Source organism: Equus caballus, chromosome 6 (assembly GCF_041296265.1).
Source record: "Equus caballus isolate H_3958 breed thoroughbred chromosome 6, TB-T2T, whole genome shotgun sequence".
In the NCBI taxonomy this organism is placed as follows: Eukaryota; Metazoa; Chordata; class Mammalia; order Perissodactyla; family Equidae; genus Equus; species Equus caballus.
Genome location: NC_091689.1, coordinates 87,976,232 through 87,998,519, shown reverse-complemented (window position 1 = coordinate 87,998,519; position 22,288 = coordinate 87,976,232). Strand labels below are relative to the sequence as shown.

Here is a 22,288-nt window from a genome sequence, read left to right as displayed (position 1 = left end):
CAGGGGCAGCAAGCCAGAGAATAGGAATAGAACTGGGGAATGGGAAGGGGAGACTGAGATAGACAGTGACAGAGAGAGGCATTTGTAAAGAGAGACACCGCGAGGTAGAGAGATTTAGAGGGAAGGAGAGATAAATAGAGAGAGACACAGAGAATCAGATGCAGAGGGATAAGTCAGAGAGAGCTGCAGAGGGAGAGACAGACACACAGCAGGAATGATAAGGAACAGGGAGACACAGACAGACGCAGAGACAGACAGAGAAACGGAGATGGACAGAGACAGAGCCTGAAGAAGAAAGAAGCAGAAAGAAGGGCAGCCAGAGACTAGAGCAGGCAGAGGCAGAGGGCAGAGGGCAGTTTCAGGGCGGAGACCGAGCCCCAGGCATCTGGGGCCGCCTAGCCCCGCGAGCGCGAGCGGAACCAGCCTGAACCTGGGGTGACCGCGGCTGGCCAAGCGGGAGCTTCTGCGTCCCCTCTCCTCGCCCCCTCCCGGCCCCGCCTTGCACCAAAAGAGTGGAGGCTGCGGGATCCCACTGTCTTGGCGGCGGGAGTGGCAGGAGCGGCGGGCCGGGCTTACCTGCCGGAAAGCTGCGGGGCGCAGGGCCGACGCGGCCCGACAGGGGGCGCCCGACACATGGCCCCTGAGAGCTTGGGAGCAGCGCGGCCTCCAGGGGGCGCCCGCACCCACGGCCCCTGCAGCCACCTCGCTCCGCCGAGTCCAGCTGCTTTTGACTGGCCCAGTCGCCTGTGCTATTTAGCGCTCGCAGTACAGTCCCGGCGGGACCCCCGCCCGCCCCTGGCCACGCCTAATCCGCAGCTAATGACTTCTGCCGTCTCTCACCCGGCTGGGTCAGCTTGGCCTGAGTCCTTCTGGTGGGGAAGTCCAGGGCGGTGGGGTGGGGAGAGATGGGGTCTGGAACCCAAGGAGTTCTGTGTCCAGCTGGACCCCGGAGACCACCATCCAGGGCTGGGAGGGGCGTAGACTCAGGGTCAGAGACCGGCACCAGAAGCCGGGGCGGGTCAAGGACCCCCCCGGACAGACCAGAGCAGAAGCGATAAAGTAATAAGGAGCAGGGAGAGAGGGGCGGACGCCAAGGCAGGAGGATCCGAGGAGGTTCCAGGAAAGGAGAGGGGCAGAGGCTCCGGGACGCGCTAGGCCTGGGTCACCGGCACTCACGGGAAACGGCGCAGGGAGGCGGGCGAGGGCGCGAAAGGCAACCGGGCGCGGCGCAGGGGCCAGACGTCCCTGCCGGCGTCCCGCGCCCCAGCTGTGCCACACACAGCCAGCTGTGCAGCCCAGCTGTGCGGCCCCTCGAGCTCGAGCTCCGGGGTTGATTTTCAGTCCCCGAGACTGGAGGGCTGGGGGGCATGGGTGACATCCCAATCCCTTGCCCAGCCTTGGAGGTGCGGTGCTCAGGGAGGGCCAGGCTCTGCGCTGCTCCAGGCTTTGGCATCCCGTCAGCCCCCTCCCCCGTGTCCCGTCCCCCCCCCCCCGCCCCTCCCACAGCGCAGCGAGTCTCTATCTCTTTGTTCTCGCCCTGTCTCTGACACTTTATCTCATTATCCACCGGAGAGAGGCGGCGAGCCGAGGACCCCGCAGCCTAATTACAGCCGCGCTTGTCAGCGCAGGGGGCGCGAGTGGTAGCAGAGCGGGGGAAATGGAGGGGGCCGTTCCTCGGGGTCCCCTCCCCTCTGTACCCCCCGGGGCTCAGCAGTGGGTACACAGCTCGCCCCTGTCCCAGCTTCCGAACCGCCAAGAGGCTCTAGAGGGGAGAAGTGGGGGAGCTCCGTAGGATCCAGCTGCGGGGTGGGGGTGGGGGGGCGTGGAGGGAGGAGGTGGAGGTTAGCATGGGAGTGGGGAGAAGTGGTTAGGGCTGGGCTCCTGCGTCCCTAGCACCCCGATTCCCCAAAGACGTGACCGTGAGCCTTCCCGCCCTGACAGCAGAGCATATACCCGAGTTGGCTGAGGAAAGGGCAGCAAGCGCCCTGCGCGTCTGTCTCTGTGTCTTGTTCTCTTTCCTCCTTCAGCATCTTTTCTCTTTCTTTGACTATTGCCCTCCATTCCCTTCCTCTCCATCACCGCCAGAGGCGGAGAGTGGCCTCCTTGGGTGTCTCCACCTTCAGCCCTACGCGGGGTAGACAGAGCAAGCAAGTCTCTCAAGTCCCCAAACTTCGCCAACTGACTTAGTCTGTCCTGAGCCAGGTTTGAAATACCTCGGGCTTCCCTGGCCTCCAAACATTATTCCAGGCCAACCACAACACAACTGGGAAAAACCACGCTGGACTAGAGCGGCTGGGGCAGCTTTAGTGCTGTCGGTAGGTCTGGCCCCCTCCTCCTCCCACTACACTGTGGAGGGAGACAGAACCCAGGTCAAAGCCTGTGAGGCCTCTTCCAGGCACCAACCCAAGGCCCCAAGTGTAATGGTGTCCCCCATGGGCCAGGGTGTGGCATCTGGATGAGAGAGCAGAGGAGCAGAAACCCCCTGCTCCCCAACACTTCTCCCCGCTGCAAGCCTGGAACTGCAGAAGGAAGCGACGTGAGTGGGGGGTGGGGTGAGTCTGTTGAAGAGGGCCGGGCTGGGCCGGGCTGGGCTGGGCCGACCCCTCCCGAGCCGGGGGCGGGACCCCAGGAGGAGCGAGGGAGCAGAGCCGCTGGAGAGGACCAGACACTGGAGAGGCGATATGGCGGGAACCAGTCTCGGAGCCCGCTTCTACCGGCAGATCAAGAGACATCCCGGGGTGAGTTCGGTCCCCAGAGCTACCGATTCTCACTCCTCTCTCGCTGCCCCACGGCTCCCACGTCTCCCAGTCCCTGCCTCTTGGCTAGTTCTCCCACTGCTCCTAATCTTTCTCCAAGATGCCCTCCGTCTAGCCCTGCGATATGTCCCATGTTCCTTGAATCCACCTGAGGCAGGTTCCCTGTGGGGTCACGGAGACCGCACAGGAAATGTGGTGTGGGAAGTTTCAGGGGCCCCCCTCTCCCAGAAGAGACCGAGCGCCAGACCCGGGATGGGGGGCGGGGCGCAGAAAAGCTTGTAAAGGGCAATTGGGAAACGTGAGGGGCTGACCAGGAGCGTGCCCTCCGTCTCCCTGCAGCTCATCCCGATGATCGGCTTCATCGGCCTGGGCATGGGCAGCGCTGCGCTGTACTTGCTGAGACTCGCCCTGCGCAGCCCGGACGTCTGGTAAAGGCGGGGCTTGGGACAGGGTCCTGGGGGGCGGGGGCAAGGGGGGTAGAATGCAAAGGCCTCTTGGGAAGACTGGAATGGGTGGTCCTAGCGGGGATCTCCAGGCAGCACACCTGCGACTGGACTGCCCAGCATCTCGGGGCTGGAGCGTGTTCCTGACCTGGGAGGCCTGCACCCGCTCCGGCCTACCCAACCGCTCACTCCTCCGTGGCCCGCGATTCGGCCCGCTTCGGGCTGCGAAACCCGCACCGCTCCCGGCCCTGTTGCCATGGCGACGCCGCTCTGCCGGCTGCCGGATGCCTTCGGGTACCTCCATCTCGGTGCTGGGGGTGAGGCCGGGTGAGCTGCTGGGGGCGCCATTGGGGCCGGGGTGGCACGGAGACTCCACGCCCCGCCAGAGGCAGCGGCGATGGGGGTCCTCCAGCACGCCTCAGAAGCCTCCACGGCGTTATGGGAATTCCGGGCACATCGCTGAAACCCCAGCTCCTCAGGATCTCTGCCTGCTTCCCACCGCTCTGCTCTGCGGGGTTAACCCAGGGTGGCAAGGAACAGGCGGGAGTCCCTTGGCCCAGTTGTCAGTCTGTCACCTGGCCTCACACTGACAATGGTGACAGCCTTCTTGTCTCACTTGTCAGCACCTGCTAACGTGCCTCCTCTGCTGTCAGTCTCTGGGAAATGGGCCCCCCAGGGTAGGAGGAAGGGTGCTGGGGTGAGAGCAGAGACCGTGGGTGTCACCTTAGGCTCGAGTCCCAGTAATGGCTCCCAGAGAGGAAACGCTAACCCTCCCCCTCCCCCTCCGCAGCTGGGACCGAAAGAACAACCCAGAGCCCTGGAACCGCCTGAGCCCCAATGACCAATACAAGGTAACTTCCAGTGGCTCTATGGTGGCACCTCCATCCCCTCATCTCTTGGTCCTGGCAAAGGGAGGCCCGGGGCACTCAGTGCAATCTATCTCCCTTTCCCTCCCATAGTTCCTTGCAGTTTCCACTGACTATAAGAAGCTGAAGAAGGACCGGCCAGACTTCTAAGCCCGGCTGGGGTGCGCGCTGGATGTAAACCACCACCAGCCAGCCTACTCCTTCCTTCCACTCTCCGCCCGCAATTCCAGGGCGCCACTCTAGCCACCCTGGCCAGCTCCTGCTTACACAGGCCTGGTTCCCACGGCAGAGGGGAGGCAGCTCCACCCCCACCCCCTTCCCTCGGTCCCAGCGGCGGAAGCGCCTCTGACCCTCAGGCTTGAGTCCCACGCGGGGGAGGGGGAGCTAGGGGGGCAGGCAGCTGCCCGGTAGACCCAAAAGGCCCCAGCCAGCCCCTCTGCCCCGCTACTTGGGCCCGGCAGGGCGTGGTGCAGGCTACGTGTTGAGCGTGGCCGACGTGAGCCAAGAGCAAGCAGGGGCCTCTGAGTGCCAAGCGACGTGGCGGGCCTCACGTTAGCCCAGGCTCCCGGCGCCAGCCCAGGGGCGGCGCTGCTCCGGCTCACTAGGCTCGTTCTGAGCTGCCCAGCCTGCCCCGGATGCGGCACGGAGGCCCAGGGAGGTGTAGCACGCTCAGGCCCCAGCCCTAGCGCTCCGCCTACGCCGCCAGGCGGCACGCCCTCGCCTCGCACCTGGGCCTCCCCCGCCCCTCCCCCTGCCGTCCCGCCCCTCCCTTGCTCCCCTCCGTCCCCCGGGGATCAAACAGAAGCAGCCGTGGGCAAAATACAATTTCATTTAACAAATTGAATTTGCTGCGCCTGCTAATCATGTCTGGTGTCGGCTCTGATCAGAGACAGAGGAGGCTGCAGCCCCCGGGGTCCTTGTGGTGGTGGTGGGAGGGAAGGGAGGAACACGCTGAGGGAGACAGATCCCCACCTGGCCCAGGGGACCCCTCCCCCAGTAACAGAAGCTCAGGGCAGGTTAGCATTTTATTAGCTAAAAACAGAAAGGAGGGTGCCTACCCAGCCCTTCCTCTGGCTCGCAAGGGTAACTCCCCCTTTCCAGGAAGAGCGGGCAGTCTATAACACTGAGATAACGCAGGAGCAGGGAGGGCAGAAAGCCCCAAGCCTCCTTCTTCTAACTCTTGTTACAAAAAGAAATCTTCTCAGCTACAAATGCCGGGAAGGGGAACTCTACCTGGCTTTTCCCCCAAGTGGGAGGCCTTCCCCCGCTCCCAGCAAAAAATTGGAAGATAGGCCTTGCCCTCTACTGGTCCAGGGAGGGGGAAGGGAAATAGATTCCAGTCTATGGGCCTCATTTCCTTCAGTGCTCATCAAAACCGGGCATGGGGAAGGCCCTGGCAAACTGCTCCACACGCTGCCTGAGGTTGGCCAGCCGACGACTTGTTTCTGGGTCGTTGAGCAGGAAGGATTTGAAATCCTGGAGTTTTGCTGGAGGGGTGAGGAGAAAGCGGTCAGAGCTGTCCGGAAGGTAGCTGGATCACCTGGGGAGGGGGCAGATGGTGACTATAAACTGGCTCAGGGGTGTCTTGCCCACTCACCCGTCTTGCTCTTCACCTCCAAGCCGATGCTGACACCTTCATCTATAAAGTCCACAACTCTCCGGAAGTCATCCTCACGGAACTGACGAGAGGTCAAGGCTGGGGCCCCTGGGAGACAGGCAGAAAGGGATTGGCACAGTCCAAGCCCACCTGGCAGCCATCCTCCCCTCCTCGAACCCCAGGTCTCACCAAGCCGCAGGCCCCCAGGCGTGATGGCACTTCGGTCTCCAGGACAGGTGTTCTTGTTGGCCGTGATGGACACGAGCTCCAGGACCCGCTCAGCTCGAGCACCATCTAGGCCCTTGGGCCGCAGGTCCACCAGCACCAGGTGGTTGTCAGTGCCACCTAAGCGGGGACAGTAAGTGGGGACTGATGAGTCTTAGGCCTCTGCCTGAGGCTACAGGGGCTCTCACCCAGCCCCCTGGCTCACCAGACACCAGTGAGTAGCCGCGCTCGAGCAGGGCATCAGCCATGGCGCGAGCGTTCTTCAGAACCTGCAGGGAGTACTCCCGGAACATGGGACTGCAGGCCTGGAGGGGAGACAGCAGCACCTGTGATGCCAAACCCTGCCCCTTCTGCTCCCCCACCCCCAGCACAGCTGTGACCCCAGTCTTGCCCCCTCCCATCCTGCACTTCCCTTCCCTCAGCTCCAACTTCAGTGAGCAAGGGACAGGGCCTGAGCCTCCAGGCAATGCCCCCCACCTTCATCCCACAAGAGTACACTCCCCAACCTGCTTTAGGGCCACAGCCACTGCAGCAATGGCATGGTTGTGGGGGCCCCCCTGCAGGGACGGGAACACGGCAAAGTTGATTCGGTCCTCAAATGTGTAAGGGATCTCCCGGCCAGACTTGGGGTCCACAGCCCGCACTCCCTTCCGGTAGAAGATGAGTCCTGACCTGTGCAAAAGGTGGGTGGTCAGAATTTAAGCTGAAAAGAAAGGGCATGGGATGGCAAGAGCAGAGGCAACTGGCTGGCCCAGGCCCCTGAGGGCTCCGAGTCCACCTCAGTTGTGCCCAGTGTGCTGAGCTCCAGTGGTCGAGGGGAGCAGCCCCTCACTCCCATCCCCAGACCCTTCGCCAGGGAACTGCTGCCAGGGGCAAAAGAAGGAGAATCATCAGAGACTGGGTAGAAGTCCTCCGGGCTTCAGGTGGGAATGAATTCCTCCGGGATCCAGCCCACCAGTGCCCCAGGACTAGGGCGTGAAGGCAGGAAAGGCGAGGCCTGACCTCAGGGGAGCCTGACCTGGCCCCTCGAAGGGTCTTGTGAGTGGTGGTGGTGACAACATCCGCATGCTTGAAAGGAGAGGGGATCACCTTGGCAGCCACTAGGCCACTGATGTGGGCCATGTCCGCCAGCAGGTGTGCCTTGACCTCATCACATACCTGGGCAGGAAAAGAGACAGGCCTCAGCCCGGGGACGGCCAGATAGGCCTGCCTGAAGCCACCCATCGCCCAAAATCTCCCCACCACCCCTTGGGGAGTGACTAAGTGGTACTCCATCCCTCCACCACCTCTCTCATGCGGGCGTAGTCAATGAGGCGGGCGTAGGCACTGGTACCAGCAATAATGAGCCGCGGCCGGAAAAGTCGAGCAGTCAGTGCAAGCTGGTCATAGTCAATGAGGCCGGTTTTGGGCTGGACAGACAAACAAAAAGCTAAAGCCCTCAGAAAGAAGCGGGGCAGCTCACTCTCCCCCTTGACTTTGAGGGCTGCCCAGGGCTCCCGCCCCTCACTTTCCCCAGCAGAGGGCCACCAGGGCCTGAGCAGCTCCCACCCCACACCCTGGAGCACTCACGTTCAGCTTATAGGGCATAGACTCGAAGAAGATGGATGTGGCTGAGATCCGCTTGACATCAGACATGTAGCCATGGGTGAGACTGGGAGGGGAGGAGAGGACATAAGGCTGGGGAGTGGAGTAACTCCCAGACTGAACCACTCCCCTCCTGGCCGCTCCGAAGGCCTCTGTCCCTGGAACACTACTCCTAGCATGCCCACCCTCACTACTCTGCCCGTTCTGTGGTGGGCACTGGCTACTGGGGTCTTATCTCCCTCCTCCACTATAACTTTCAGGACAAGGAGAAGCCGCTCCCTCTGCATGGCACACAGTAGGTGTTCAAGAAACAACTCCTCTCCTAAGCCCACACTACCCACCAAGCCCACCACCCACCCTATCCATACTCACTGGCCCCCATCAGGCAGGTCCAGCCCCATGATTCGGTCATGAGGCTGCAGAAGGGCTGTATAGGCAGCCAGATTGGCTGGGGACCCAGAGTAGGGCTGGACATTGACTCCCCACTGTGCAGGATCCAGGTCAAAGGCCTCCAAGGCCCGGCGCTGACACAGCAGCTCGATCTCGTCCACCACCTCTGCTCCCCCGTAGTATCTGCCATGGGAGGGGTGTGTCAGGGCAAAGAAAGGGCCACCCCCCCGACCTGCAGCACAGGACCCAGAGGGCCACTCCTCTCCACACACAGGGAGGGGACAGGGAGGCGTCCCCCACTGGGAGCACCAGCCCTGTGGCTACCCTCCAGCCCTCTGTGCCTAGCCCTCACCTCTTGCCAGGATAACCCTCCGAGTACTTGTTGTTCAGACAGGACCCCAGGGCCTCCAGCGCAGCTCGGCTGCAGAAGTTCTGGGGTGGGGTGGGGAGCAATGTCAGAAGGTACTGAGCCCCTTCCCCCGGACCCCCACAGCCCCACCCCGGAGCCCTGGGCTGCAGGGAGGAGCTGGGCTCTACAGGAAGCTCTGTTCATTCAGGCCCCTTGCCAGGCCTGAGGCAGCAGCCTCAGAAACCCAGCTGCCATGATAGATGTCCCCAGCAAGGCCACCTGTCACTCAAACCTGTGCTTCCAGACTCCTCTTCCTCTTGGGAGGGAGGAAGGACCAGACTAGACTGCAGGGGCCTTGGAAGCTCTTTAATGTCCCCATCCCATACCCCAGGCTGGCCCTGCCTTTGCTTCAGAAGACAGTAAGAAGAGAGGGAGATAAGGCCCAGCAGGAAGGCCCTGAGTCTAGAGGGACATCTGGAGAAAGAGCAGTAAGATGACCTGTGACTTCCTGCACCCGTGGTGCCCAAGCCCTGGGCCTCTCCCCAGGCCCCACCTCTGAGGCAATGAGCTCCAGGCCACGACACTGCCTGTCCTTCTCCCTCTGCAGCAGCTCCCACATCTCAGGGTCGCTGTCCGACAGACTCTCCTGGCCTGTCCAGCCTCTGGTTGCTTCTCCAGTTTGGGTCTGGGCCACTTCACTGTGCTGGCACCGTATGGCCATCCTGACTAGCTGACCACATCTCTGCAGAGGCTAGAGGAGGAAAAGCCAGGTCAGACAAAACGTGTCTAGACAGACAGTCTCCCAACAACTCAGCCGTGCCTACCCGGCCCTCTAGCTCCAAACCCAGAAGGCTGTTGCCCAGCCAGCCTGTTCCAGTCCTCACCACCCCCACCCCCACCTTCAAAAGCCGGTTCCAGAGCCAAGCTTGAGATCAATGTCCAGGGGGCGGCTCTGATTCGGTCCATTCACCTCACCTCAGAATTTCCCTCCACCTCAACCCATGAACCTCTCTGCAAAGCCTCAGGACAAAGTTTGTCCTCTAGAAGCCTGTGTCTCTGGAACTCAGGGGCGGTCCACTGAGGTTCCAGAAACTCCCCACCCACAGGAACAAAAGGGTGTTCCTGCAGGGCCTCCATAAGCTGATACCACAGTCGGGGGAGCGGGGGGAGGAGGTCGAGTTGGCAAGAGTTGACAGGCTACAGAGGTGGTTTCTAGAGCAGTAGAGGTGAGAGGGAGAGCTTTAGCAGTCCCTGGGGAAGTGGTGTGTGGGGGGGCGGTCTGCTGGCAGGGAAGCCCAAACCCACATCCTGTGCTCTGCGCCCCCTACTCTTTCCACCTCCTGCCAGCCCACAGAGCCGCAGGGCACTTGATGCAAGCAGTGGGGCCAGGTTGCATCATCTGCAAGGCTCAGAGCCGGCAGGAAAGACTCAGCTCGCTGCTCCCGGCCGGGAACCGCTTGTTCGCCAGCACAGGGTCCACGGGGCATCCGGTGCGCTTCTCTCCCCGAATGCCACGTGAAATAGGCAGTCACAAGGCCCTGGGACGTCTGGTTGCCAGAATGGGGAGGGGCCCCAGTTACCCCGCGCGCATCGGGAGCGCGGGGGGCGGGGGGGCGTCTCAGGGATTCCCTAGTTGCGCATCCGCTATCCCAGGCCCCAGACCACGTGCGCGGAAAAGCCAAGAGAACCGCAGAGTTTGTGAACGGAAACTAGGCTAGGAGCGGAGCTTGCTTTCTGCAGGTCACGCAGTCTCCGGAGCCCCATTCTTACCCGACTTGCCCAGAGCAAAGAGAAGGGCAGCATGGCAACCCGAGGTCGCAGGAGGTCCAGCCACAAACTATCTCCGGCTGAAGCAAGCGGTTGGAAGGAGACTGATCTGAGAGCGCATGCGCCAGAAGAGCCACTCGAGAAGCCACAGAGCGAGGGGAGGGACCTACGCATGCGTGAAGTAGCTCTTTTATGGTCTTCCGGGAATTGTAGTTTTCTCCCCCTTCTTGTGCTTCATTCCCAGATTGTAGCCGCAGGTCAGAGGTTCTTGCCTGAAAGAAAAAGAGATCCAGTCCCGCCCCAACTCGTCACTGTCCTGAAGCTCTTCAGGGTTTTTTTCCCCCGTGTCTGTTATCCAGACAACAGCCATTTATTGAGTGCTTGCTTAATACCTGGCATTCTCAGTCTCTCTGGGAAATACAAAGCTAGAAGTATTCCCATACAAGCTAGAGAGCCATGGCGCCTTGGAAAGCACCCTGGTGTGGAAGGGTGAGAGAACTGAGTTCAAGGTCCAGCTCTGTAACTAACTAGCAAGTTAGCCTGTCTGGGCCTCAGTTTCCTCACTTGTAAATCCATAATAAAATACCCTGTGATGGGGATTAAAGGACACTTCGTATGTAACCATGCTCTGGGATAAATTGTCCTCCCCTCCTCCTTTGACTTACAACCCTGCCTCCTCCAGGACCAGCTCCTCCTCCTGGGACATTCGAGAGCTGAGTGAGGTGCCCCCTCCCGCCTGTCACACCTGCTGCATTTTGTTACCTGTTGACCTCTTGCTGCCCCAGCTGTCTGTCAGGGAGCTCTCTTTACATCCTCAGGGCTACAGATCTTAGGACTAGAAGGCATCTTCCTTTTAGCCTGATTTCATCTGGACTCATCCTCTGGGGGAGGGACTCCTTGACCCCTCCAGGAGTAGGTTCCCAAGCCTGGGCAACAGAATGGACTGGGAAATGTGATATAAATATGTGAGTGTGGGGCTCCTCCTCAGAAGTTCTAATTCAATGGATCTTAAAGTGGGCATTTGCCCACTCACGCTAACACACAACAAAACCTCTCAATGATTCTAATAAGCAGCAACTTTGAGAACCATTGCCTTACATAGAAACATCACACATTCATTCATTCATTCATTCATTCATTCAACAGACATACTGAGCTCCTACTCCATGCCAGGAATGCCATAGCCCTGGAGATACAAGAATAGCCCACTGACTACTGGGACATCAAGAGGCGGGCAGGTAACAAAATGCAGCAATGCAGTTATGGGCAGGGGCACCTCACTGTGCTCCCAGATGTCCAGAGGTGGGAAGGGGGGGAAAGGAGGAGGAGGAGGAGAGTGTGGCTGTGATGGAGGCAGGTTTGGGAGTCAGAGGAAGAAGGGTAGGACAATCCATCACAGAGCATATTCATATGCAAATTCTCATTTAATCTCCAGAACACGTTATTTCGTTATTGCTTTTCAAATAAGGAAACTGAGGCCCAGATGGGCTAGCTTGCTAATTCCAATCATTCCCACTTGGCTCTCCTACTAGTCCTCAGAAGTCCACCCTTAGCTCCTACCTCCACCCCCTACTCTAGCCTCAGGTGTTCTCAGGTCTTTCCAGCAGCGGGGGTGGGGTGGGGGGCTTGGGGGGTGTTAGGAGTCTGCTGGGTTTTTCTCCTTCCTCTAGTCTCTGACCCAGAACCACTTCCCACCTCCCTCCTTTCAGTTGATCCTGTTATCATCCATCCATCCTATATTTATCTTCCACTTACCGAGTTTTGACTCCCAGGCATGTCTGGGTCAGACTCATCTCTGACTCAGTTTCCCGCTGGAGCCAGTGGGCAATCCCCTGAAGAACACTGCCCTGTCCCAGTAGTTAGAGTAGTTACCTCGACTCAGGACTCAAGGAGAAGGAAGGCGAAAGATGAGGTGTCGTTCTGTGCCTCAGCTTGTCTTTACCCCCTCCCTCGCCCCAGTCAGGGGTCCCCAGGGGAGGGGGGCGGCTGAGCTTGAGAACTGCTAATGAAGCCGCAGCCAATTAACGCCCAGGCCGGGGTTGGGGGCGGATAAAATTAGCAACCGAGGCTGCAGGAAGGAGCTGGAGGCGGGGGTGGGAGGGTGGGCAGCTGGCTGAAGGGGGCCTTGTTTGCAGGCAGCGGCGAGCAGCAGCGCCCTGGCCCAGCTCTCCAAACTCGCGCTCGTCCCCTCCCCCACCCCTGCCTCAGGCCTCCCTCCCTCCCTCATCCGTCTGCAAACTCAGCGCCCACGAAATTAGGAAGGAAAAGGAAGATCGATGACTCCAGATGCCGCAAACACCGTTCCCCCTGCCCCCCACCTGCCGCCTCCCGCCAGCTCCGCGAAGCTTAGCAGGTTGTCAGCGCTCCCGCCTACGCTGTCCCTGCATCTCCATCCCATTCCAGGTCTTATATCTCCTCCCCCAAATCGTCCCAAATAGTCCGCTGGGAGTCCCCTCTTAGGTCTAATCCCCATCCTATCCACTTCGCCCACCTCCGGGAGGAAAATCCCCACCTGAGGCAGGGCTCCCACGGCCCTCGTCTCTATCTGATGTGGTCTTGGATGACTCCCAAGGGGCTAGCTCCATCAATATTTGCCTCAGTTTCCCCACGAGCCGCTGAGGGAGGAGGCCTTGACCAGGTGTCTGCCAGACATAAACCCACACCCCCCCCCCCCCTTCCCTACAAAGGTCTCACACAGACGCGTATTGGATTTCACTTTATTTTGTTCCCTTCCCCGTCTGTTTTGGCATAGAAAAAATATCACCAGAGGAAGCAGCCGAAAAGGGGCAGGTGGAGCAGGACTGCAGAGACGGGAGGGAGGCGGCAGAGGGCAGGGGCCAGAGTCGATCGCCTACGCCCAGGAGTTCTGCTTCCCCTACCCTAACGGGGAAAGGGGGACAGGCATACGGCAGGCAGAAGGGGAGAGGGATAGGCCGGGTTTATAGGCCTTTACAGTCTACACAGGGACAGAGCGGAGCGGGAGGACGAACGCCTGAGGGTAAGAAAGTCAGGGTGGGACGAGGGTGCCAGGCCACGTGTTATCAAAGCTGCGGGCGGAACAGCGTCCAGCCCAGCGCCAGGAGCGTAATGGGGACCCAATGCGGACGTAGGGGGCGCTGGGACCGCCTCCAAGCCCCGCCTACTCTGGGGCGGTGCTCTTACCCCTCCACTTTGGGGTGTAGCGGGAGGGGGCTACCCCCAGCTTCACGGGCACTCCCCATAAGGAAAAGGGGACCCACCTCGGCTGATGGTCCCCGGGAGGGCTGTTCCCCTCCTACCCCAGAGTGGAAGGGGTGGACGCGGCCTCAGGAGCTGCGGAGCACGGGGAGGGGTCCCACTCAGGGAGGCCGGGATTGGGCGGGAAGCTCAAGGCCAGGCGAGGGCGGGGCGCGCTATCCAAAGTAAGGGTGCTCGCTCTGGAAGTTGTAGTCTGGGCACACCTTCTGCACCAGTTTGTAGTCAAAGCTGAGGAAGGAGACGAAGATGCAGATGACTTTGAAGGGCTTGGCACACAGCCAGGCAGCCTGGCTCTGCGTGTGCTCGGTGAAGCACACCTGCGACGGGTCGTACAGGCACGGGCGGTGCTTGCGCGCGCGGTTCGTCTTCTCATACTCCACATGGCAATTGAAAGCGCGGGACTCTTTGGCCCCGGGCACTCCCAGCGCGCCCCCAAGGGGGCCCGCCAGCGCGCCCCCGAGGGGACCCCCTAATCCCGGCCCCGTGGCTGCTATCCCCAGCGGGGGCCTAAGCCCAGGGAGCACCCCCTCTAGGGCTAGCGTAGACTGCAGAGGGTGGGGGACGGGCCCCGGCAGCCAGACGCCCCCAAACTCTACGCGCTTGGAGGGCGGCACGATACTGACGCTGAGGTTGCCCAGACTGGATGAGTTGTGACGGAAGTACACGCTGAAGGTACCGTTCACATGGTCCACGATCTTGCCGGTCACCAGCAGCGAGAACTTGAGGGTATGCACCCGGAAGTAGAAGTCCCCCCAGCCGAAGATCTTTTTGGCGCGGGCCGCTTTGATGGACGGCTTTCTCTTGGTGCGCTGCGCTGGCAGCGCCCTCGCCACCCCCGCCTGGGCCAGGGCCCCGGTGTGGTTAGCCGGCCAGGCCCAGCTCCAGGCGCCCGCGGTGCCCAGGCCTTCGGAAGACCTGGGCGCGCGGAGCTGGTGGCCCGGGGCGCCCCCTCCGGCCGCGGCGGGCCGCAGCTCCAGGTACTGCGGTCTCCCGGACTCTGGGATCTGGGCACTGACGGCCTGTGGACGAAGAAAGAGGAGGAAAGAGAGATGCTGAGGTTGTCCCTGGTCACCCCGCCAGGGCCCAAGCCACGCCAGCCCCTTTCCACAGCCGCTGGGAGACCAAATGGAATGGGGCAGGCCGCTGCAAGTGGTTCTGGAGTGCGCACTGAAGGAGACCTGAGGTCCTTTCAAGCTTGTGGTCTCGGCCAAGTCACTCTCTAGGCGTCAGTTTCTCCATCTGTGCAATGACACTGAGAATCCCTGTGTTTTCACAGAACTCCGATGGAGGCTGAGAAAGCCAGAAAAGCCAAAGCCAGTGTGGGTTTGAGCAGGGAGCGCAGCTGTGGACGCGGCCATCTCCCCTGGCCTGGAGCCTGGTTGGTTCGAAGTAACGGGCCAAGGAGGAGCTGGACTCAGGCAAGGGAGGCCATGACCGCTGTCAACATCCAGCATCCAGAAAGCAGTGAAGACCTCCCAACACCTCTGCCGAGCCCAGAGCCCCTCCAGGGCCAGCCTCTGCTCCCTTGCGGGGAGGGGCACGGGAGACCGAGGGCACCCGAGGAGAGCATGGAGAGTCTGGGCGCTAGGGGTTCAGGCTGGGGGTCTGTGCGGGCGCCCCTCTCGGCCCTCCAGCGCTCCTGCGCTGCGAGAGGCCCCCTGGTGGTCCTTCGCTGAGCTGGAGGACCGCCCCCACCCCTCTCCGTGTGTCTCAGGTGGCGGCCGGGGAGACAGCGCGGGCTCGAGTACAAGATGGATCGAGAGGCGGGAGCGGCCGGGCCAAGCCCTGGCCATCAATTATCTGGGGCGGGGGGGGGGGGGGGGGGGGGGTGGCCGGGAGTGAAGGAGATGGGAGAGCCAGAGGAAGAAATATGGAGATGCTGCTCCAGCGAGGGGTGGGAGGGAGAGGAGCCGCGTGTGTCAGAGTGTGTCAGTCAGACTGCGCTGGCTGTGGCCGTTTCTGGCCCTTACTGCTGTGGGTTCGGACTGGGGGGAGGGAGTACTGTGTGTCTCAGTCTAGGGAGGCTGCGTTTCTGTTAGCTTGGCATGGTTGTATGTGTTCGTCTGTCAACCTGGAGTGATTGTGTGTGTGTGTGTGTGTCTGTATGCCCATGCATATAAGTCTGAGGAGGCTGTGTGTATGGGTCTCTGCCTGCTTGTAGAGGCTGAATGTCTGTTGTCGGTCTGTAGTGGCTATGTATGTGTGCCTGGGTTGCACATGTGCCTGGGTTGGCTGTGTGTGTGTGTCTGTGTGTTGATCTGACTGAAGCTGGGTATCAGTGTGTGGTAGTTGTGTCTGTGTGGCTGGTGTAGTTGTATGCCTGGGTTGGCTGTATGTCTGAGGGTGGCTGTGTGTGATTCTCTGAAGGTGTCACTTTTCTTGTGTGTGCTTCTATCATCCTCCGTCCATGTGTCAAGCTCTTTCTACAAGGTGTGTGTCAGGGTATCCAGAACAATGACAGAACAAATGTGGTCTCACTGTGCCCCCCCCCCCGGGGGGTGCATATGTGTATCTGAATGGTCCCTGGGGGACCACACATGCCCACAGGCAGAGCTTTGGGTGGATAAAGAGGCCGGGCAGCATGGGTATCCCCTCCATTTGCACACACCCGTGTGTACACACCGTGTCCACGAGGGACAGGAACGGCAGAGTCGAGCCGCCCAGCTCGACTCTCCACCGCCTGGCCCTATCCCTGCGGCGCTGTGATCCCGGGTTATTAATGCCGCGCCACCCGCTCGTCATACATATTTATTGCCCCCTCCTTCCTCCTCCCGTCCACCCCTCCTCCCAGCTCAGGTGAGGGGGGCAGGGGTGGCAGGAGTGATCTTCTCAGACAGACAAGCTGGAGCTGGTAGCTAACACCTGGAGGGTGGGCCTGACAGGGGCTGAGGGAAAGGGTTGTGACCACTGGTGGAGGGGGAAAGGGCTTCCCAGGATGAGGGGCCAAGGCCCAGTTGGTGGGCTTGGTGAGGGTAGGGTTTAAGCCCTGGGGACAGCATTGGAGCAGGGAAAGCCTAAGGTTTCCAGGGCAAGTGGGGGGGCGGGGAGCCGTTTGAACTCTGACACCTGATTGCCTCACCTGTCTTGGCCCAACCCACTGCTCTTTCCAGGAGCTTCTATCAGCCCCGCCACCCCCCCCCCCCCCCCGCCGCCTGCTGCTACAACCCCAAATGCCTCTGAGTCACCCCCTTCCAGCACACCCCAGCAGCGCCCAAAGTCCTGCCCCGAACCTGCCCGGGACCCATCGAGGGCTGCTTCAGTCCAGCGACTTCTCCCAGGCAGGGGCTGGGAGAGCGAAGGAGGTTTGGCTGGGCAGTGAGGGGTGCCAGGTGTCCCCCCCTCTGATCCCAGACAAATTGCTGTCTGCGCTTCTCTGATCCTGGCAAATCCTCTGGCTTTGGGCACCCACACCCACCACCCGCCGCTGCAGGAAACAGCCAAGATAAAAGGGAAGAGTTGGGGGGGCCAGCAAAAGCGACCTTGGGGGGGAGCTCAAACAGGGAGGGGGGGAGAGTCTGCGAGGAAACGAGCCGAGAAATGGGAACATGGAATAAAATAAAATCAAATCCTCCCTCTGGCTTCCTTGCTCGCACGCTCGCTCTCCCTCTCTCGCTCTCCCTCTTTCACTGTTTTTCCATCTCTCTCTCCCTTACTCTTCTCTCAGTCTCTTTTTGTCTCTCAGTCTCTTCCTCATTCTGTCCCTAATTTTCTCCTTCCGTGATTCTGTTTTTCTCAGTTTCTACCTAACTGTGGTTCTTTCCCTCTATCCTTGGTTTGTCTGTCTGTCTTCAGCCGTAGGTGGGGGTGGGAGTGACAGGAAAGCAGTGTGATAGAGGAGCCCCTCTTTGCCCAGAATCCATGGTGTTGTCCCTCCCCCTCTACGACTGAGAGTGGGAACAGGGTGTTGTCCGAGGAAGGGCTCCCCCTTGCTCCAGAGCTGGTTTAATTAAGCTAATTGGGCGCGGTGACATTTGCGGAGGGGAGAGGCTAACCCAGCTGTCGGTGAGGTGGGTGGGTGGAGGTGCTTGGTGGCAGCAGGGATGGGGTGTGCTTCACCAGGAGTCTCCAGACCCATGCGGGGCGGGAGCGGAGCCAGGAGCGCTTTGCCCCCAAGGCAGCGAGCCCACGCATTGGAGGGGAGTTGAGGCTGTCTCTTGCTGCTGAACAAACTCCACTGGGGTGGGGGGGGGGATCTTTTGGGATGAGACTGATGGGAATGGGGGCAGGATCAGGCCATTGGCCCCCCAGCCGCATTGCAGGGTGCACCTCCCCCAGGCCTCCAGACTGGCTGGTCGCTTCTTTCCTGCTGCATGGGTCAGGCGGGAAGCTCAGGATTCCTACCAGGGGAGGGGACCCACCCTGCACTGGGGAAGAACAGTGCTCCAGGCCTGGGTTGGGGAAGGGGAGGGAATAGCGTACTGAGCCCTTGCACTTAGAAAGAGGGGGGCACCGCAGTCAGGGTGGGGTGGAGTAGCAGGGGTCTGGCTGGGAACCAGGGATAGAGACAGGGGAGAAGACAAAGTGGGGTGGACAGGACATGCTGGGGTGCAGACTGGGATAGGAATGGAGGAGGACTGGGAGTGCAGGCCTGGAAGGCACAGGCATCGGGTGCAGAGATAAGGGTGGAACAAGGACAGGAACAAGAATGAAGCATGGGAACAGGGATGAAGAGGAGATCAGAAATGGTGGACAGGCATTGGGCAGAGACAGGGATGCAGATGGGGTAGGGACCTGGGGAATGAAGATGGGGGACAGAACGGGATGGGAACCAAATGAGGATGGCGGATGAGCGATGGGCATTTGGGGACAGGCAGGAATGGGAATGGGATAGGGACTGGGAGATGGGGATGGGGACGAGGTGGGGGTGGGAAAGGAAATGGGGGGGTGGGGAATGGTTATGGGGCAGAAACAGGGATGCTGAGAGATGTGGAGACCCGGGGATGGGAAATGTGAATGGGGACTAGAACGGGAAATGGGGGACAAGGAAGGAGATGGGAGGCTGGGACAGAGACAGGAGCTGAGGACAGGTATGGGAGACAAGTCAGAGGAAAAGGCAGAAGACTGGCAGGATCAGGCTACGGGAGGGGGCCGGGCAGGTGGAGGCGCAGATACCTCCTTCTAGACCCTACTGTAGCGTGAGGAGGCGGGGATGCTGGTGGGGCGGGCTCTGCCCTTGGGCCGGGCGCCCCCTCCCCCTCAGCCCCGCCTGCCCGCCTGCTCGCGGCCTGCAGCGCAAGGCTCACCGTTATCTGAATTTTGATTTTATTTTATTTTATTTTATTTCCCTGCTTCCTAGAGCCGGCGCGGTCCCCCCGGGAACGGCCGCCCCCCGCCCCCCGCCCCGCGCCTCACTTTATTATTGCAATAAATGTGCCTATAAAGGCGCGGGCTCCGGGGCGCGGTGGCGGGGGGGAGCCGCGGAGCGGGGATGTAATTTCCCGAAGCCGGAGCCGGAGGGGGAGTGGGCGGGGTGGAGGTGGAGGAGGGGCAGGCGAGGGAGAGGGGAGACTCGCCAATTTCTAGCGCTCCAGGCAGCGCTCCCTGCTCCTCATCCCCGCCCTGCAGCTCGCTGCCACCCCACGTCTGCGACTCCCCACTGCGCCCGGCACCGCTCGAGCCCTGGGACCTCTCCCGCATGACCATACCCTCTCTCGGTCACCCCGTCCCCCTCCCAGACCCGCCCATGTGGAGCTGCAGGGCTCAGCGCAAAGTTCTCCATCTCCTGGCCAATGACTTCATCTCTGACCCCTGGGAGGCCCCCTTCACCTACCTGGTCTCTTTCAACGTTTATCTCGCCCCTTCCTAACGATCCCGTCTCTGACCACACTGACCCTTCTTTACCTTGTTTCTGTCCCCCAATTACTTCACATCCTCCCCAGTCACTCTGTCCTGTATCTTGGGCTCCTCCCCTACCCCAACCCGAGACTCTCCAAATTCTTTCCAAGGGTGCCCCTCCCATACCAGCAGGCTCTGGCTCCAGGGAGCTGTCACAGGGCCCACCCTCCTGTGCCCAGGGCCCAGCTGCAGCCCCTGATTACTCCCAAATCCCCGCCAACAGCTCGGGGCCCAGCCCAGGCTGCGCGTGCCTAAGTGACCCAGCCAGAGATTAGCTGGGGGGCTCGAGGGGGTACAGAGCCAGGGATGGCTAGACGCATGGCTGGGGCCAGCCGTCTCTGAGAGACTAGCTCAGGCCTAATCCTTCCCCGAGGCAGGATGGAGCTGGTAGGTCTCACAGGGCCCCCAGCCCTGCCCTCCCCAAGCTAATTAGTGATTAATGATTAGTGATTAGTGACTATTGATCGCCTGCCGCTTCTCCCAGTAGGCAGCTACTTGGGCAAGGGGTGGGGAAGACAGAGACAGAGAGGGAGAGAACGGTCAGAGACTGTATTAGAAAGATCCTGAAGAAGGCCTGGCCCAGAGGCCTGAGCCCCGGAGGCAATGGAGGCCAGGAGTCCCAGGCCCTGAGAAGAGACCAGGAGCCTGGAGCAAGGAGGAAGGAGGAAGAGAGCTCCTGGAGGAGGGGCAGGGGAGCAGGATGGGAGAAGGCAGCGTTGTTAGCATTGGACAGTTTCACAAGAGCTGCCCTGTAAACTGTCCCCCACCAGCCGCTTACCTAGTGTCAACCTATTCCCAGCCCGGGCACTGAGACAGCTCTCAACGCGCACACACACATAAGCCACACTCAGATACACGAACACATCCTGAGCCTCACAGTCCCTGCCCACACTCAAATGCACTCAAAACCATGAGCAGACAGATACACACTCACAAACCCCGAGACTCATATACAGACAACACATGTGCCCCAGCACACAGATGCACCGGAGACCCACCTGGGGCATACACGGCTGCACACAAGCACACACAGATGGGTACTCGGACACACAAACGTTTTCCTATACACACTCCCCCATGCACAATTATGCATATCCACACACCCACAGCCTGTACACTCATGTAAACACGGATTTTCACATGCACACAAGCTGGACTAAATGGCAGATACACTCTCCCCCACCGACTCCAACACGGAGGCCCCCAGCTGCAGCTCTCACACACCACACGCTCAGCCAGACCCCATCGCTCACATCCTCGAGCTCACTCTCCCTCAAGTCTCCACCAGATGTTTCATTCCCCTTCAGGGGGCAAAGGAAATTAAACCAGATCTGTCCACAGGGGAGTTTATTTGATGGGGAGCATGGAGAAGAGAGTGAGAAGGAGTGGAAAGGAGGGGTGGGGGAGTAGATCCCTACCTCCTCTCCACAGGCCTTCACACCCGAGTGGTGGTGGGTCAGACCCGTTCCCACAGGCCTCGAAGGGCAGAGCTGGGCAGCAAGTCCAAAGAAAGCCCCTGCCAGTGGAAGCAGTTTCTGTGGAGGGGGCTCTTCTGCCCACTTTCCAGCACCTCAAGGTCACCAGGCAGGTTTGGGAGAATCAGGGCGCTCAATCGCCAGCTTCCAGAGGGCAGCCCCTGCCCTGCTGGGGCTGCTGAGTGCGACCTGGCTGAGCAGGAGGGGTCCCAGTGTTGAGGGGAGAACTACGCCCCTTCCAGACTCTGCAGGGGCTGGGGGTTGGGTGCAGAGAGTAGGGGTTTAGGAAGCCACCTGCCTGCCCTTAAACTAGGTAGGTCACAGTTAGGGTGCAGGAAATAGGGAAGTCATGCACAGGGGAGCAGATGGAAGGAGATGGGGGTCCAGGGCCTAGGCCCCCATTGTGGGACACACAGGAGGCACAGATGGTTGCACTGTTGAGTGGCTCACCCCTTCAAATCCAACACCACACACCAACACCAGCGACACACGCACCCTGGACCCCAGCACTAGCACCCAAGCCTGGCCCGCGACACATGCACGCATGCAAGTGCACACGCTGACCCACACACTCCACACCAGCACACACGAGCACACCGTGCGCTGAGTTGAAACCTCCAAGTAGGGAGGAAGGCCGATTAAGTCTGGGCCCCTTTAGCCTCTGGGTCCTCGCCCTGGAGCCTCAGGAAAAGAGGCAGCATAGGGAGGAGGGGGCAAGGAGGGGGCGGGAGGAGAAACACCCCTTCCAGACAGCCCCCACCCCCTACCAGCCGGGCACGAGAGAGGGGTGTGTCTGTGAGGTCCTGCAGGGGAGAGGGTGTCTCCGCGGGAAATGGGAGATAGTAGCCAAGTTCGCCCGTATCCGTGTGAGTCCGTGTGTGCGCGCGTGTGTTCAGGCCGTGCATGATCGGCACACGGTGCCCCCCTGGCACTGTGGCAAGTGCAGAGAAGAGAAATGGGAAGGCGGGGGCGGAGGGGTGGAGGGACAGACAGCGAGGAAGGCGAGTGAGGTTGGCGCGGAAAGCCGGCAAGGCTGACACCCCGCTAGCTTGTCTGTCTGTCTCGCACTCCCGCTCCGTCTGGCGCACTCGCGGGTCGGGCTCGGTGCCCTCCCCCGCCGCGCCCAGAGCCAGATCCGCGGCGGGCCTGCACCCCAGCACCCGCCCCCCACCCTCCGCCAACTTGCGTTGGGAGAGCGCCCGTCCAGAACTGGGGAGTCTGTCCGTCCGCGCCCCCGCGCCGCGCAAAGTTGGGACACTCGGAGCCGGGGGCGGGGCGGGCGCACGGAGCCCCTTGCGCTCCCGGGACCCCGGCGCCCCAGACCCCGCGCCCGAGCGACACCCCGCCTCCCTTACCTTCCTCAGGAGCCACGGGCCAAAGAGCAGGAGAAGCCATTCCGGGAGCAGCCGCATCTCCGCAGGGCGCGGGGCGCGGGGCGCGGGCCCGGGCGGCGCCGCGGGGCGGCTGCGGGCGGGCGCGGCGGGAGCGGGCGGCGCGGCCCGCGGACTGAGCGAGCCGAGCCGGCGTGGGGGCGGGGCGCGGGCGGGGGAGAAAGTTGGTCTGACTCGGGCGGGCGGGGGGGCGGGGCTCCGCGGCGCTCCAATCCCGGCCGCGCCCCGCGCGCCCCCTCCCGCCCAGCTGGGGGCACCGAAGGTGACTTTCACCCCGACACGCCCCAGACACGCCCCCGGCCCAGGTGCGAAGCGGAGAGGCTTGCGGGACTCAGAGCCCGTGTCCCCGAGAGGCTGGTCTGGGCACCGACGA

The 22,288-nt window shown here is 61.3% G+C and overlaps 3 protein-coding genes across 5 annotated transcripts; 1 reads left to right on the top strand and 2 right to left on the bottom strand.

Moving 5' to 3' along the window:
- The first annotated feature begins 2,559 nt into the window (after positions 1-2,559).
- NDUFA4L2 (NDUFA4 mitochondrial complex associated like 2) lies at positions 2,560-4,909 on the top strand. Its single transcript, XM_001488582.7, has 4 exons — positions 2,560-2,738; positions 3,096-3,184; positions 3,990-4,050; positions 4,159-4,909. Exons 1-4 carry the CDS (start codon positions 2,682-2,684, stop codon positions 4,213-4,215), a joined length of 264 nt encoding a protein of 87 aa, XP_001488632.1. The 5' UTR covers positions 2,560-2,681; the 3' UTR covers positions 4,216-4,909.
- Positions 4,910-5,077: 168 nt separating this feature from the next.
- Positions 5,078-12,297, bottom strand: SHMT2 (serine hydroxymethyltransferase 2). Of its 3 annotated transcripts, XM_070271782.1 has the most exons (13): positions 11,733-12,297; positions 9,981-10,249; positions 8,764-8,961; positions 8,214-8,293; positions 7,844-8,044; positions 7,457-7,538; positions 7,174-7,296; positions 6,906-7,045; positions 6,394-6,559; positions 6,093-6,192; positions 5,852-6,007; positions 5,663-5,770; positions 5,078-5,552 (listed from the first exon to the last, which is right to left on the bottom strand). In XM_070271782.1, the coding sequence occupies exons 2-13, from the start codon at positions 10,149-10,151 to the stop codon at positions 5,425-5,427; spliced, it is 1,653 nt and encodes a 550-aa protein (XP_070127883.1). In that variant the 5' UTR covers positions 10,152-10,249; positions 11,733-12,297; the 3' UTR covers positions 5,078-5,424. The 3 variants fall into 3 exon arrangements, with proteins under 3 accessions (XP_070127883.1, XP_001488586.1, XP_023499607.1); XM_001488536.6 differs by lacking the exon at positions 11,733-12,297 and having other exon boundaries at positions 9,981-10,150; XM_023643839.2 differs by lacking the exons at positions 9,981-10,249; positions 11,733-12,297 and adding an exon at positions 9,110-9,289.
- A 381-nt stretch (positions 12,298-12,678) lies between these two features.
- NXPH4 (neurexophilin 4) lies at positions 12,679-22,013 on the bottom strand. Its single transcript, XM_023643838.2, has 2 exons — positions 21,880-22,013; positions 12,679-14,233 (listed from the first exon to the last, which is right to left on the bottom strand). Exons 1-2 carry the CDS (start codon positions 21,934-21,936, stop codon positions 13,370-13,372), a joined length of 921 nt encoding a protein of 306 aa, XP_023499606.1. The 5' UTR covers positions 21,937-22,013; the 3' UTR covers positions 12,679-13,369.
- Positions 22,014-22,288: the final 275 nt, after the last annotated feature.